Here is a 17,007-nt window from a genome sequence, read left to right as displayed (position 1 = left end):
AAGCAGGTCAGTGTTCAATCCTGCTCCTGCGCTGTAGGCAGAAAGAGCTGTTTCGGGGGATAAAACAACAAATTTCTGTGAGATGAGCTGTGGGCTGTGAGGTGGGAGCATGCTGGTCCTGCGGGGTGGATGATTTTCTGGGAAGGACAGTACCAAGCGTTGACAACCATGGCATAGTTTGCATGAGATGCTCCCGTGTTTTGTGCTTAGCTGTTCTGTTTTCATTTTGGCTCCTTGTTTTGTGGTTTCAGGCAAAGGATATAATTTTAGTCTTGCATCAGTGCAAATCCATAGTAATTTTATTAATGAAAGGAAAGAAACCCAAACACCTGGGTTTAGAAAGTGTGAGAAAAAGAATCACCTCTGGTGCTTTTGGAAAAGGACCTTGTTTGCCCAGTAATTCAATATTGCTCTGTCATCCTAGTAATGAGAGTTCAGCTGGTAGTGGCAGCAGCACATTACAAAAAAGGCCATATTTAAACATGTTGTAAATCCAACTAATAAGTATGAATTGATTTTTAAGGGGAAAAAATGTGCGCAAAATTAGTCTTTTACCATATGTTTCAACTCTACCAGAAACCTTTCTTGAATGGTATTTCAATGTGCTTTACCTATTGTGTTGCAAACTTTTTCAGACTCTGTCAAGTTGTACTAAAGCTTTTAAAATACAGATGGTGGTAGAATCCCCAGTGGAAAACAGGCTTCTATTTCAAACTTCAGTGCTGTTTTTTTCTCTTCTAGTTCATAGCAGATTTTGACAGATCAGAAGAAATATTCACAGCTTGATGCAGCTGGATTCTTCTTTGGCATGAGCAGAAACATCTGGCCCCAAAGCAGCGCATTTCACCAAAGGGCCGCAATACATGCACATGCATCTGTTGTGCTAATATATTTTCCTGTGAACTCAGATGTTAATTGCTTTGTTTAGCTGAGACAACAGTGTTGGTTCAGTGGATAAGATTGTTTCCTTCAGCCCTCTGTTAATGGCTTCCTTTAGAAGTAATATTGTTTTAAATAGGAAGCTGTCAGGTATATTGTGAACAGCAGTAAGGGGTTTTGAGCAAGGATATTTATAGTGCTATGGTAGCTAGACATGTACTGTTACATACAATTTGCATATTGACTGAGACAACTATTAGCATAAAAGCTCCATGTGAGACCAGTTTTACATCTCTAGGAGACATGTTCAGTTTTTGCAGCACGACTTTAGAGGCTTTTGCCATTCCCACTTGCTAACTTTGCTGTCCTCTTGCTGCTCATCCTCAAGCAGCAACAGGAGAATGTTAAAGACCTGAATAATTACCTGGTTATCCAGCCCTACCCACAGTTCTGCCTTTGTGAACTCTTGCTATTTTGGGCTTTGTTCCTTCTTTTACACTTGCTCTTATGGGAAGAGCTGCAGTTCAGAGAAGTTCTTTTGGTGACTCTTGGTCTCTGGATTGAGTTTTCAGGTTTGTTCTCTCTGGCTATAGCAGCTCTGGGCCCCAGTGCTGCTCGTAACGATCCTGTGGTGTGGCAGACTTTGGCCACTTCCCATATTTATGTCCATGGTACCTTGAAGTGCTCAGACACAGGTCTTTCTATACCCAGAGTAAAACCTCATGGTCCCTTGTATCGAGAGCAGCCCTGGATCCCGTTGTATCCTCCCAGTAAGCAGAGGTGTGCCCCCCTACTCCTCTTCCACAAAACCTTCCTATGTGATGGCTTCTTTTTTTCACACTGTATTTCTGTGCCTCTTTACTAAAACATTTCCTGTGAATGTGCAGTGTTTCCATGCAGAATCCAAAAAAGCAGGGTTTTTTTCGCTTTCCATAAGCTCTTCCCAGTTAACATTATACTTTCTTTCTAAGAAATAATTACTTGCACGTCATCCAGGGAGAACAATTTGTGGGCAAGATGCAAGATGGTTGCTATTAAAAGCTGCAGTGCTTTTAGCCATCCAGTTTTCACTATAGTTGTAGTCCTAGCCTTATGCTAGGTCCATTGCTTGACGCTCCTAAAGTCATCTGATCTTTTTGTGCCTGCTGAGAAGGGATGATAATACTGCCCACTGCACATCCATGCTGTTTAAACTTGATAGGCATTTGCAGAGTGTTGGAGATGCTCTCAGGAGATGTTAGTAGGATCATTAATAAATGCATCTTACTACGTTGTTCTCTAAGGTGCTTTGTATAACTCTGTACATTCCAACTGAAAAAGTAGAGAAAACAGATACCTATTACTGTTTAAAATACCTTTCTGCACCGAATGTGGCATGGAAGATAAGCATTTCCTGCAGCTAAAACCATTCTTACGGGAAGGACTGCAGCAGTCTTAAGTTAACTAGGCTGTTACTTGAATTTTGCTTTAAAAGCTGCTTCTTGCAGTTCAAGTTAGACTTATTTAACGTGAACAAAACTAGGGTTTGCCTTAAAGGTCAGTAAGCATGCTATATACCATTTACAGCAGTTTAGATGAGCTTCAAATCAGGCTTTTAGTTCAAGTAGTGGACTTTATTTTGATGCTTGAGAAGTCTTTGTGCCCTCCGTGAAGTGATGCAGGCGTAATGGCTTGTTTTCCTTTGGGCCAGCCTTGGGCAGGTTTCCTCTCCTCTGACCCTGGCTCATCCCCAAGCACAGCCTGACTCCTCTCTGAAAGGCACCAGCACAGCTTTGCTCTCCAGAATCAGTGAGGAGAGGATGTCTCCTCTCACAGGGAGCAATTCAGACCAGCTGGATAACCTTCAGTAGATGATGTGAGTATCTGCTACTTCTGCAGTTTGCCCTTTCAACTGTATCAGACCATAGTTTACACATTTGGACGATCAGGACATGCTATAGTGTGTGTGTGTGTGTGTGTGTGTAGGCTTCCTTCAATTTTTATCTGTAACTGTCACAAGAATAACCTGAGCAAACAGTTTGTGTTTGGATTTTGGACGCATCCAAGCCAGGAAGAGCACTCCTGACACTCCACACATACAAGGACACTTGAATTAGCTGTTCTGTCATAACAGAAAATACTGTGTGAAATCCAGATCCTGTTTTTCACTCACAGCTACAGCATTTCAGCCAGTCCTTTTGTGTCTGAGAAATGTTAAAAGCTGTGGTTGTGTGGTATATATAGGTAGTGCCAAGCCATTCTTGTGCTGCACATCAGGAGTGTACACAGGCCAACAGGAAGCATTTTACTCCACCATAAATTGATGCTACGTTAAGGGATGTATTCTGCAGGAAGAAGGAAGGGCAGGCTCCCAGTCCATCTTTACTGAGCTTTCTGTGCTTTCTTTACTTCCTTGCATCTTTGGGCAATGCACTGTGCCTCTTGATAGCAAGTGTGAACCAGCTATTTCACAGAGCTCTGGGCTTTGCTGAACAGCAGTGTTGCCTTCTAAAGAGCTGCTTCCTGTTCCTCAGCTGCGGATGTTAATCTCAAAGTTCAGTGATCATTAGCTAAAATTAATTGTTACCCCTTTTTAGTTATTCAGGGCTGAAAATTACCAAAGGGCTTCACCTTGGTTGCTTTGGCTTTAATTATTCTTAGATTTTTGTTTTCTTCAGGATGTCAGACAGCAAACAGGATGTCCCCTGGGCACTTAGAGGAAATTGCTTCTCTGTTTCATTGTGGAGTTGGCTGTGCTTGCTCTGGTAGTTATGACACTGTTTGCTCAAATCAGAAGACTTGCAGTGGTAGGGTAGGGTCTCATGGCCTTACTGAAAGTTTCTTTGACAACACTGATGTCTTGACTGATCACAACCAGACAGCAGTGGTGTTTCAGATTGCCTCTGCTTCAAGTGCAGAGCCAGGGGCCTGCTTTCCAGACCTGTGGAGGTGTAAGGTTTGCTCTGATTTTTGCCAGAGGGCTTGGTTCATCTGCTGGTGCAGGGAGCTGGGAGAAAATGGCTCTTGTTCTTGTTGGGGTTTAGCTGAAGCAGCTGGGGTTAGCGTTCCAGTGCCTGTGGGTGACGAGGGACAGTTGGCTGGGGGATGAAGACCAGCCAGGGAAAGGACAGGTCCCAGGAAGTCTATTCAGATTACAGGTAGGGGCTTGATAGAGTTTGAATTAGTGATAAAAGTAAGTTGTAGGTCTGACGAGAACAAGTTGGAATAAAAATATTCATGGTTGTGTTGTTGACACGGGGGCTTGTCTCTGCTTTGCTAAATTCACATCATACCACAGCTTGTGCCAACCATCCATCCATTCCCTCTGCACTGAAGTAGTGGTTCTCCTGCCTTTCCCCAGCCTTTCCCCCAGCTGCTGCCAGGCTGGAGCCTTGCTCCTAGGTTTTACAGGGTCTTCAGACAGAAGAGGGACGTGATTGTGGGCTGGTTTGTGGAACGGCTGAAAACACGCGATTTAGGTTTGATCCTGTGCATGTGAAAGACTGGCTGCTGTCTCCTGTGATTTAAACCCTACCGTGGAGCTTGACCTTATGGCAGTAATGGGCAAAAAAACAGGTTGGTCTGTGTTTGGTGTCTGTTTCCGCTACACGCAGGGTCCCTGTTTGGATGAGCTGAGGCCAGGCTGTGCCCGCACTGCTCCTGCCTGTGGCTCTGTGCTCAGCACCATGATCTTTGATATCAGTTTCTGCAAAATTCAGCATCCTCTGGGCAGCCTTTGTATTTATTTACTGTGTTTCTTTTCTTTTTTCACTTTAGTTTATTAATTACATGTGTGGCTTTATCTAGAAAAAACTGCATGCAATTTATGCATGCCTACAGTAGCATATGTTTTATATATTGGGTTTATAGGGATGGTACTGATTCCTGAATTAATTCGAACAGCAAATTGTTGTTGTATCTGCACACAGTATGTCTTTTCTTTTTTTAACATGTATTATATGACACACATCTGGTGGTGTTTTAATAGTGTTATTGTGGTGCCTCAGAGTCCTAGTAAAGAATTTGAAACCCTACTGTACTGAGCATGGGTTTTCACATGGGACGCTTAAAGGCATTGAGTGAATTGTTGAGTGAGGATGTGTGGATGGTTTTGTCCTTGCCTTGAACTACAGACAAGAACCCACAGCCTTTGCAGGTTGCCATTGCAAAATCCTCCCTCACCATCAGTGTCAGGAAGGTAGCTTTTGTTCTGTGCTATCAGTAGAGATCTGCTCTTCATAGTGCATGGGTAGTTGCTGGCAATTTTTGCACTTTGTAATGGCAGTCTGATTGATCTCTGTGGTCTATGTAAGAAGGACTTGAGCAATTCAAGACAACTATCCAAGTTTGTTCCACAGGTCAGAGTGTAGCTGCCGTGGGTCTCTCTCTGTAGTAGCAGCAGGTATCCACCCTTGTTCTTCATGATCATAGTACAGCTCTCTTTTTGGGATAGGTTTTTTTCTGATGAGGTGTGTTTTTCAAAGAATCAAAGCTGCTGCCTAAAACTGCCTTCTTTCCTCTTCCTTATTTATTTCTAAACAGGTATTGTTGGCATCTGAATTTGGTTTGCAGTGCCTTTGGTAGTATTTTTCTCAGTTATTGATGGAGCTATTGAGTAACTGCAAGCTTTGTTTAAATCCTTTTACTTTCGGTAGCAAGCATTAATGATTATTTATTGACACTACTTGTTGATAACTTAGTTGATGCATTCCCCACTTAAAATACGTTTTATTGATATTTATATAGCACTAATTTTTATCAGAGTGTCTTGCAGTGTGAGTGCATCAAAAACCCTAAATGTATCACATCTATCTAGCTCCCTTTTCAAGCAAACTTATCAAAGAAAGGAAGGCTTATTCAAGAAGATTAATTTTCCAGAAATCCTCATCGACTGGAATAGTTTAATTCAGTCAGGTGAATCCAGAACTGTTTTTTTTCCCTGGTCTCACTGCATTGCCCAGCCAGGCCTGGTTGCTGCTTTGAAATATTTCTCCAACACTTGTCTTTTTTCAGTTTTCTCAGTGACCATTCCAAGATCTATTAAAATGTCTCTGTGCACATGATCTCCCATTCTATGGCTTGTGCAACAGGTCTGGACTTTGTTCTTAGCAAATGTTGTCTAATATCTTCCTTTTGTTATCAGAAGACTGAGGAATGAGTCTGTTTCCTTCCCCAGGACAAAGAAGAACTGGATTAAATGTTTTGCCCATCTGACATCATTAGTAATCTATTTACCTTGCTTTTGGGGAATCTTCTCTTCCTAAAATCACTTCTGAAGGTTATCATCACCTTTTGTATTGGATTCAAAACCCTTGCTTTTGGTGGATAATATTACCAGAAGAGAAATATCATAGGATACAGATTGTTCTTGGTTGAATTTCCTAATATATTTTGAAGCATCTCCTGCAGCTTTGGACAATTTCATATGTATATTAAATCTACTTTTGCTTTGAAAATCACAGCTGTTGATACTAGCCTTTAATAGATGGTATCTGTATGCATAGATGGCAGCAATGTTAAAACTGTCAATTCTGATTGCCTCCTACATGATATTTAAAAGCACTTTGTAAGCTCAACCTAATTTAGGCCATTGGCTCCAGCTGAACACAGCTCTAGCCTTGCTAAATGGATGCTTAAGTCAATCATACCTCCATCCTGCTCAGTTACTTTTCTTACAGTGATCCTTTCGATATGGGCAGCTGCGCTGGTGTCGATAACACTTGATGCGTCTGTTGTAAGAGTCCTGAGCTGATCTTTACTGTATCCATTTTTGTCCCACCACCAAAAAAATGTGCAAAATCAACTTCTAATTTGGTGCGTATTGGACGGCATTGTGTAACTGAGAGTCATGGGTCTGAATCACCTTAATGAGAAACTTGAAGCTACAAACCTTATATTGTAACTTGCTCAGAGGATTTTAGCTCTCTCATGGAGTATTCGCTGGATGCTATTCCTTTAGACCTGTCACTAAATTAAAGTGTAGTATGGGCATCTAATTCTGACTGAGCACTACAGCTGGTGCAGTAATTACTGAGTGCTGCTTTTCGTTGATAGTGATTATATCTGTCCTAGCCCACCTATGGTTTCATTCTCATCTCCCAGCTCTACAGGCTGCTTTTATTCAGTCACCAAGTAGTGTGTGTCTTTTTGGTTGGGGTTTTTGTTTTATTCTTTGGGGGGGTTCATGACTGCAGATGCTTTTGTTTATATAGATGCTCTTTGGGCATGCCCCTACTCTGGCATGGGGTCCTCCATGTGCTGCTCACCAGGCTGCCGACAGTCTGCCTCACCATAGTCTGTACCATGGGCTGCAGGGGAATCTCTGCTCCAGAGCCTGGAGCACTTCCTCCTTCACTCACTGGTGTCTGCAGAGCTGTTCCTCTCACATTCTCACTCTTGTCTCCAGCTTGCCCAGTTTTTTTCTCCCCTTCTTAAATACATTATCCCAGAGGTGCTCCCATTGTCACTGCTGGTCTTGGCCTTGGCCAGCAGCGGGTCCATCTTGGAGCCAGCCCGGCTAGTGTTGGCTGTGTTGGACATGAGGGAAGCTTCTAGCAGCTTCTCACAGAAGCCACCTCTGTAGCCCCCTGCTACCAAAACCTTGCCACACAAACCCAGTACATTACCTCTTTATCACCCTGCCTGCAGCTCCAGACAGCCCCGAGGGCTCGTTGGTGCCGTCTGTGTACCCTGTTGTGGATGGCAGGTTTTAGCTAAATTAGTTAGGAATGCTATTTACCCTTCGCCAGTGAAAGTCTCACTCCTGCACACATGCTAGCGAGCTGTAACCTAAGCAGGTCTACACTGACACAGTTTATCATTGACGTATGTCAAACCCAGATTTTCCCAGCTGTCTGCTACCATCTGCCAAGTACGGCTGGGGGCATGCAGAGTGCAGTTTGCTATGCAGGCCTGATGGCAGCTGTAAAATCGAGCAGTTTTGCCTGCTTAAGCACCAGCTTTACTCCAAAATAAGCATTAGGTCTTACATGGCAGTGCGTTCCCGCTCTGGAGAGCACAGGCTGCTGCAGGACACGGTGCCGGCTCTGCTCTGTGGCCACCTGCCAGCCCAGAAGCTCTGGAAAATCTTTGCAGCAGTTTCAATGCATCCGTTGAACTGCAGAAAGACCAACCCCGCTTGTCCTTATGGCCTCCTTGTGCTGGGCACTAGTGCAAAAGGCTTCTCCAGTCCTTGAGGGCATGGGCCCACTCACTTGGCTGCACCTCTCAAAATGATGAGATCAAAGATATTTCCTCTCTAGTGAGATATGGCACCAGATCTGGAGATGTCTCTTTGAGAGCTGAAGCTGTGCTTATTGCAGGATGTTACCCTGGCTAATCAGAGCCCTATTTAGCAATTCTCCCAAAAAATGAGCTTGGCTTTCATTTGGTTTTAAAAATGGAAGGTGGCCCACACGTCTACTTGCAAGCATTAGGATGCAAGGACAGGTTTTTAATGAGTAGTTAACATAGCTTAAGTAGCTGAGAAACTAATAATAGCTTTTGAGCATTTTGATTTTTCACTAATAATACTTTTTATTACAGTAGGTTGTTGTATTTGCCTTCCTGCAGCAGCTGACTCCGACAGCCTCTAAGCACAGAAATCCTTTAGCTAACATTAATTCAACCTCCCTGTATCCCAGGGAGAGGTAAAAATTAACCACAGTGTCACAGACTGCTCGAGTGTAGTACAGGTTATTGAAGTAGCTTAACCAGAGGAAACAGGTAAGCCAGGATTAGAAACCAGAAGTCTGCATGCCAGTTAAATATATAAATGCTAACCTTCAAAATGAATGAATGGATGCTTAAAGAAAAAGGACAAATTTCCTACAGTTTCATAACGCTGCTGCTGTTTTCTTCATCACAGGAAGTAAAAATGGTCATGTCATATTTAAAATGAGTTATAGCAAAGGTAGCAGGTCACAGCATCTGCAGCAGCACCACCCAATTAGAAAAACTGCTCTAATCTAACCTGGTGCTACTGTCATTTTTTAAAATGAGTCCTACTTCAATCATAAAATACTCGGACCATAACAGTGCTTTCTACACCATATGTCCTTATTTAGAGGGAAAAAAATGATTGCACCCTTAATTCAAAGGGAACGTTTCCCTCTGAGCCAGAACTCAATAAAATGTATCAAAAAAATTGTGGAAAAGGGCAAGCAAAGAAAATCAAATTGCAGCGTGTGAAACGATTTAAGAAGGGACCTGGGGAATACATAATCTCCAAACTGCCAAGTTAGAGCAAGTATAAAATATACAAACAAGCCTGATATTTTTCCCAGTTGATCTCATTATGAGGTATGCTTGGGATAGATAAATTTTGTTAGAATGCATTAAGGCTGGATTTTCAAGGAAACAAATCAGAAGTAATGTGTTTAGCTGATTCCACCTTGTTTTGATACATGGGTCTTTTCAGGTTTAAAGAAGTACATTTTTAAAGCCAAATGGTTTGTTTTGTTTCAAGCATTAAAACCAGAGGCAACTGGGTGACTTTTGTTTTTCTCCCTACTGGAAAACAGACGTTTATAATTTCAGCATGCTCTTTAATCATCAGGGTAGAGCTCTGTGCAGTATGTTTCACTGCCACTTATTGTTGCCTGTTTAAAATACACTGAACTAGCCTTGAGTGCAATCCCTTAACAGACTGTTTCGTCCACAAATAGTACTTTTTCCAAGTCTCCAATATATTTTAATTAAATTGTCCATTTGTATTTATTAAGGCAGTTTACTGTCTCCTGCTGCAGAAAGCTGCTACTGCTGATAGTCTACCAATAGAAACACAAGCTTATCTGGGATAATAAAACGCGGGCATATGTTAGCAAAAAAGTCTTCCCAAAATATTGTTTAAGCATCACATTCATGTGCGTTGGGAAGGGGACAGGCCATACAGTTAGTTTGGTAAGTTTTTGGAACAGTTGCCCTTAACAATCCTTATAGCTGTGGGGAATCATCAACTTTGTTAGCAGGAAATGTTGCCTGCAGTAGATTTTTCTTCCTTAGATTGACCCTGTAGAAAGAGTTGGAAAAGAATCCTTTGGCAGAGCAGATGATAAAGTCATTACACACTGATGAGATGTAAAGTGGCATTCAGCAGCATTAGTTTAGATAGATGAGCATGATAAGGTGAATTCATCCCTGTCTCTGGTGATCTGAAAGCTTGGACCTAAACTCTGGGACTTGGATGCCTCTCAGCTGTACTTGCTTATCTCCAAGTAGCTTCTGCCAAAACAGATTTGCCATGAAGTCAGTAAAATCCTACATCTGAAGGTTGTGTTTGGTCTGTCCTTTCTCGCAAGACAAATGAAGGTTGATCTCCCAGAGCTCTAAAAAAAGGAATTAAACTTTCCTTCTTGAGGAGTTAATGTGTTCCTGGAAGGAGGCAGTGTGGTCACTGCTGTGAGGGGAATCTTTGCCCCTTCTGATCTGGATGGGCTGCTTGTTTTCATGGGACTATTCCCTGCTCTCAAGTGTAGCACAAAGACATGGGTGCCATTCCTGCTGGTGCCTGTCCACTGGCAGAAGTGAGAGGATTAGTGGAGTAATAGACCCATCTGAGGCACCGGAGAAGGCATCTCTGAGACGAGTATTTTAATGATGTCTCTCCCCGAGGGTGCTGCTTTCTCTTCTGCCTTCAGAACAGAGGGAGGTTGTTGAGAATCCATTTCCCACTGTGTGTATATGCAAGATCCATTTAGTAAAAAGCAGACACAAACCCAAGCACCAGCAAGAGGTTTAAAATCGGACTGCTGTGACTTTAAGAGTGAGGGGAAAAAAAACTGTTAAGGAAGGAAAATAAAAATCCCACAGCCTGTTGTAGCAGCTGTAGCTTCAGATCGTGTGGAAAATGAAGGCAGATGATTCAATTTGGCCTGTGCCCCGAGTACATTTCCAAATGCTTCTGTGTGTGCGCAAGATAATGAACAAATATATTGAGATGGCACAAGATCAGTCCAAGTTTGCCGCTGCGCAAGCCGTGGAGCTCCCAGTAGGAGCACACTAGCTGTGCTGGGTTAATGGGGGTGAGGGTCAGGAAGCCCAGCACCTTTCAGAACAACTTAAGAAAAGAATTTGTCTCCTTTTGCCCCAGGCTCCCCGTGGCACTCAAACGGAGCTTGTGATAAATCGAAGTGTATTTATTAATAATGAGCAGGGGCAGCGTGCTCGTGATTTGAAAATAGGTGCGCCCAATAAAAATGTGCTTTCCTCTGACATCGGAAAAGCTTAAATAAATGGTGAGCAGGCTGATCTATTATGATGAAAAAAGTGGGGGCTGAGAGCCAGCCTAGCAATAATGAAAAAGCCATTTTAGGGAAGCAGGACCTGCTCTGCCCATTCATATATTCCTCCACCCCCGCCCCATAAGATGAACTAGGGAGGGGGAAGTTGGATAGGAGAGATGAAAAGGCAGCGGCAATCCAGGATGGCAGAACTGGACTTTAATGAGAGCTGGAGTTATTACCGGAATGAGTTATGATATTTAATCATGCTACATGATGTCCAACAGCGCAAGGTTCATAATTCTTGGCTCCGAACATGGCCTGGGACTGTCCATGAGCACCTGCAGCATACAAATTGATCATGGCTTTACAAACCTTGCCCCTGGTCGCTCCCTGCCAAGCCAGCCCAGGCTGCAGTGCTGGCTCACTCTCACAAGAGCTGGAAATGGCGTCTTCCCCACTCTCTAACAGGAATGCGCAGTTTCTGGTGGAGGCTGAACGGGAGCTGTTGCACACAGGTGGGACTGCTTACCACCAGCTTTCCTCTGCGGTGTGAGGTGTGTTAGTTATCTTGTGGGAGGCTGCACTGGTCTGATTTTAAAGCAGCTTTGGGTTAAATTAATGCTTTTGGAGACTTCTGTTAACTTCAGTGATTAAATAGGCTCTGCTTGAGTGAAGCTTGGGCACCTGCTTAATGTTTCAGTGAATACATACTGATGTGAATGTCTTGCTGACTTAGGGTTTGGATGTGGACAGGATTTGGCCTTTGGAAGAGATAAATTACCAGAAAACTTCACTTGCCCCCTTGTGCCTTTTTGTGTTGCTCCAGCTTAGCTGTCCTGAAGTGACACAGCAGCCAACCTACGTTTGAGAACAGATTCCCTCCCGCCCCTGCCCTCAGGAGGCGAGGCTGAGGAGCACCTTCCCCACAGTGTCTCTTGCTGAGCTGTGGGTTATTTTGAGCTTCTGTTTCTCAGATGACTCCTGAAATACTCTGAGCAGACCTGAAGGCAGCACCGCCAAACACACTCCGATTTGGCCCACGCACGCTTCTACCTGCTGCGTGCCCCGTTTCTGTTGCGCAGACTGAAAGGGCCTGGGGAGGGCCCTTCGCTGCGCTCAGAGCAGAAAACAGCAGCGTGCTCTCTGGGTGCTTCCACACAGCCAAAGTCATGAGAGGAGAGAGGGGGCTCCCGCAGAACACTGCTTGTAAGTGGTTTTAGTGCTCTGCTGACACAGTAGGAGGGCAGCTTTATCTAAGTGGGGAGGCAGCTTCTCTCAGACGGGCCCTCTGCTTCCCAAGCCTATGCTCAGATGGGTTATCTGGCTGCTCTACCTGATGTAATTAATAATGGCGCTGGTTGCGCTGGTAAACAACGTCTCTCTGGTAGTGTGTTGTACAAGGAGACACAGCGTGTTTTGTGTGTGGCTTCAGGGAGGTGCTTGCTTGGGTGTGAGGTGCGGCGGCCATTTTGTGCCCGTGCTGGGGCTGGGAGCCCACCTTGCCTCTGGCCCTCAGAGACTGTAGGCTCTGGAAAAGCAGTGACTTTTCCAAAGGGAGAGGAATTACAAGTTTTAATAGTAAAGCTCAATCAGGGAGCGTGGTCAGGAGGAATTCCTGGAACTCAAGGAAAAACACCTTGAGAAAATCACTAGAAATCAAGCAGCCAAGCCAGAAGCAACTTTGGGAAAGAAGCTTTTGACCAGTTCGCTAATACCCAGGTCTGCAGAGAGTGCCCGTGAAACCAATGCATCCATTTAGCAGAACAACTTGTCCCCCCGGTTGGGTCCTGCATGTGGCTCATTAGGGTAATTACCGATGAATTAAGGCAGCTTGGCTCAGCGCTCGGCGGCGGGTGTGCGGGCTCCCCTGCTGGCAGGCAGCAGGTGTAAATGAACAAGATCTGTCAGAAAGGCTGATGACCCTCTTAATTCACAGCAGCAAACTGGGGACAGAGGTAGTGCAGCAAGTTTAATAATTGATATTTACTTGGAAAGGTTAATGGCAGCAGTGATGCTTCTAATTTGCTTGCCCGTGCAAGACCTTGTCAGGTCAAATTGTCTCAATTTGTTACCGTGGGTGTAGGTGTAGTTTTCCTTTAATGAAATTTGGAGAAAAGAAACAGGTGGTGTTGGGAGCCGACTGTAACTCAAGGAAGACGGCAAAAGTCTGGTAACAGGTTGGGTGAGTCTGTGCTAACTTTAAGCAGCTGTCTACGAGTTGTTTAGGTCAAAAGTATAATGGTTTTGACAGGCTTTGACGTGTTCCTGGGTGGGAGCGGTGGGGTTATGGATCAGAAATCAGAAAGCCGCGGAACTCGGTGGGTGTTGCTGTGCTGTATTTAGGAAAATTGTAATCCTACTGTAACGGTGAAGTGGCTCGTTGCAGGGAGAAACAGCACCTGCTGTGTCTGGGAGTGTTGGAATTGGCAGGTCAGATACTTCATGTGTGTGTGAGTTTTCAGAAGAGCTGGCTGATGACTGGGAACCGGTAGAGTTGGGGTTTCAGTAAGTGTGCAAAGACCCAGATGACTCAAGAAAGCTGGTGTGCCAGTGGGTTTGGAAGGCTGCAATTAATGGGGTATTACCAGTTGGCCTATTGGCTCGGCATCAATCCTTGGCAGGATAACAGCACAGCTGAAACCGTAGTTGGTTAATAAAGACCTAAGAAAGAAAAAAATAAGTGAATGACAATCATATATTTGGAAAAAGATCTTACCAAAATTTTTGAGTTAAGTGTGGGTTTAAAAAATTGATAGATAACGGCCACAGCATTGATGTAGTATAACTAGATTTCTGTGCTTGATTCTGTTGACCTTTTTATTAGGGAAACAGATAGTATGGATTCAACATGCTGAATTTCAAGTAGATTATTTCCTGCTTTTACACCTGATGCTGGTAGTTGTGAATGCAGGCTCACTGTTGGTTGGAAATGCTCCTAGCAGATCCCAGCAGGGTTGACCTCCCGTTGCTGTGTCGTTTGAACATTTTGATGTAGGGGCAAAGACAAAAAATTATTCCTGATAAAAGTTTGCAGGTGGGCAACATATTGGAAAGATGGTTTATAATGGCTGAGACAGGCAACTGATGGTGAGAGCAGTGGTCGTGTGACAAGGCTGTGAGCAAATTCCTGTTTCTAGCACTTTGATGTGGCTGAGTCTAAAAGTCTTACCCTTAGGAAAGAAGTGTAGTGATGAGGTGTAAGGTGGCAGAAAAGCATGCAGAGGAAGAACTTCAATCAGAAACGTACTGTTGGTTGAAAATGAGCATGGTATTTTCCCTGTCTTCTACTCTACAGGGCTGTGTACTGCAGAGTGGATGAGTACTGGAGCTTGTTCTCCATATAGTATTCTGAATATTGTATTAAAATATGAATAGGCTGTGGGGAGCTTAGCTGGCAGCAATGTCAAACATCCATGGGATTGCAGCTCTCAGTGTGCTCTGGGGGTGAGGTTGCAGTGTGTGGATCGTGGCAGTGTGCCCACCCAGCACGGTTCCTTGGGCTGCAGGGGCAGGCGGGTTTTATCAGAGCACCATAGCAAACCCCAGTAGCTGCTGAGACTGCAGGGAGATAGGACAGAAAGAAACAAGGGGATTTTATTGCCAGTTAAAGTACCAATTTGTACAAGCCGACATTTTAAATAGTGTAATTTTAATGGAACCAAACTGATATGAATAGAACCTATTAATAAATTAAACACTTCTTTCCACCCAATATTTCACAAGGGAATTAGCAGAATAATTTGTTAGTAAATGAGCCCAGGAATGAAGCTGTGAATGACATCTATCCTGTCCTTCTCTTCCCCCTGTAAAACTCTGCAGATGTTAAGTGGAAAGTTGCTGTGATGTCAAACATTGACACCTGTCCTTATGTACAAATGACAAGCACGACTTCAAGAGAAGGAAGGATGATTTAGTGGTTAGAAAACTGGCCTTGGCTATAGGAGTTAATCATGCTCTGCTTCAAGTTTTTTGTGTTATCTCGAGCAAGTTGTTTCAGGCCAGCATCCCTCATGGTATTTAGGCACCCAGCCATCATGCTGGTACTGACCTCCCAGTGCAGTTACCGGGGGTTGGCCCCAAGGCACATCTCTGGACTAGGAACTGGGGACCTGGCTGTTGGGTCAGCGATGGCCTGTCAGCAAATAGCAGTGCTGAAACACTAGCATCATAGTTAAGGTTTGCTGGTAGCAAAGAGTGAAGGGGGCTTGTCTGGCTGCTTTCCTCTTGCATTGAGTTCCAGGACTTGGCACAGCCCTGCCTGCTTCCAGGAGTGCTAAAAGCACCCCTTCCCTTGCATGTGAGTGAAAGGGAATATGGACACATGTGGTCAAGCACAACTTCAGAGAAGCCCCATGCACTCAAATGCATCCTCTCCACAGTGCCGTGGGTGTAGGAGTGAGACATTGAGTAAACCACTGTTGGCAACCTCGGGAACAGGTGGCAGAGCAGTGCTTGAAAATCTCCTTTTTCCCCCTCCTTCTTCTCCCTCTAGATGAAGGTCCCTACAAGCAGAAGTGGCAGAAATAGCGAGGAAGACAGCATCAGGGAGGCCACAAGCTCTCAGCGGAGCAGCTCAAGGGACCGTCTCAGTGATGTAAGTACCATTCAGGAGAAAGCATCGCTTCATTGCAGCAATTCCCGCTGCTGACATGGCTTTTCATAAATCTTGCTGAACAAATGTTGGCATCCAGAGGTCACTGTGTAATAACTTTTTTTTATGTCATGATTGAGTGTTATGGCATAAGTGGTTGAGCTGCCTTGCAAACACTATAATCATGGTGCAAATAATATGATAAGCGAAAGATCAGAGATGGGAAAACAAAATGGAATTGTTATTCCTTGGGGAGAAATGGCTCAATGTTTTGTTTTCTCGAAGTTGTGTTAAAAAGCTTCTTACAGTGTCTTTGGGTTTAGCTACTGCACATAATCACGTAGTTTGGGTGCAAAGTCACTTCATCTAATTTTGTGCTTCCTGCCTCCAAGATAAGAAAGGTTTTTTGGGGAAAGCTGCCTTTCTCTCAGGAAATTCTATGGTATGTTGAGTGAAATGTTATGATAAAACAAAAGCAAACGGTGCCTTAGTGTGTAAACACACAAATGGGCTTTTGAGTCACCAAGAAATCAATGGCAGTGCTGGGATAATTTTATATGAAGGCTTTTTGTGTTAGCAATTAGCATTTCGCCTTCATTAAAACATGATTTTTTACTAATTAGGACCTTTCCCGTTAGGAGAGATTTAAATGAAGAACAATAATCAAACGCTGGCACGAGCATGTCTGAAATATTAAATTTGCCATTTCAATGGCAAGCCACAGAAATCCCAGAGCGAGTGGTTTTCATGTTGAGTTCTATTAATGTAAAATATGCTTCATAACTAAAACCTGTCACAGAAAACGGCTCACACCAGCTAAATTCAATTGGACAGTTAATTTAGCTTTAAAATTGAAAACACTACATCCGCTTCAGGATGCAAAAGAAAGGGGGGGGGGGGAAGCCTTTGATAAGTGTAATGTATTTGCTATTAAGGCTTTCAGAGCCCATTCTACAGGAGGAGAAGGGAGAAAAAGGGGAAAAAATGGCTCCCACAAATGTGTTTAAAAGCTGAAAGTATTTATTAAAAATGTCAGCAGAAAAGTGCTTTTGGCAGATTAAAGCAGGATTCAGCTTGACAGCTCTGACAGGGAAATGTGACGGGGGAAAATTCTCTCTACATGTTTGGAGTGCGAATGGGGCGCTGTAAACAGCCGACGCAGTGGGAGGAAGAGAAAAATAACGTTGTCCTGTGATCTGCTTCCAGGATTGCAAACCCACGCGCCGTGGTGGGGAAAGTCAGCGGGGGGGAGGGTGTCTTTAGACAAATCCCCTTGCTGCAGGGTGTCTTGGCTGTGTTATTAGCCAGTAATGATCGTCATTTTATATATACATA

The 17,007-nt window shown here is 43.9% G+C and overlaps 1 protein-coding gene across 20 annotated transcripts in view; it reads left to right on the top strand.

The window, feature by feature from the left end:
• The window catches only part of FBRSL1 (fibrosin like 1), a 530,544-nt gene that overhangs the window by 219,264 nt on the left and 294,273 nt on the right, over window positions 1–17,007 (top strand). For 18 of the 20 annotated variants that reach the window (XM_065692096.1, XM_065692092.1, XM_065692091.1 and 15 more), the window contains exon 3: window positions 15,574–15,675. The exons of the other annotated variants lie outside the window; for them this stretch is intronic. In XM_065692096.1, coding sequence (XP_065548168.1) covers window positions 15,574–15,675 — 102 coding nt within the window. The remainder of the gene's footprint in view (window positions 1–15,573; window positions 15,676–17,007) is intronic. 20 annotated transcript variants of the gene reach the window in all.

This window comes from Lathamus discolor, chromosome 12, assembly GCF_037157495.1.
Source record: "Lathamus discolor isolate bLatDis1 chromosome 12, bLatDis1.hap1, whole genome shotgun sequence".
In the NCBI taxonomy this organism is placed as follows: Eukaryota; Metazoa; Chordata; class Aves; order Psittaciformes; family Psittacidae; genus Lathamus; species Lathamus discolor.
The sequence above is the reverse complement of the archived record's forward strand: the minus strand, read 5'-3'. Positions and strand labels throughout refer to the sequence as shown.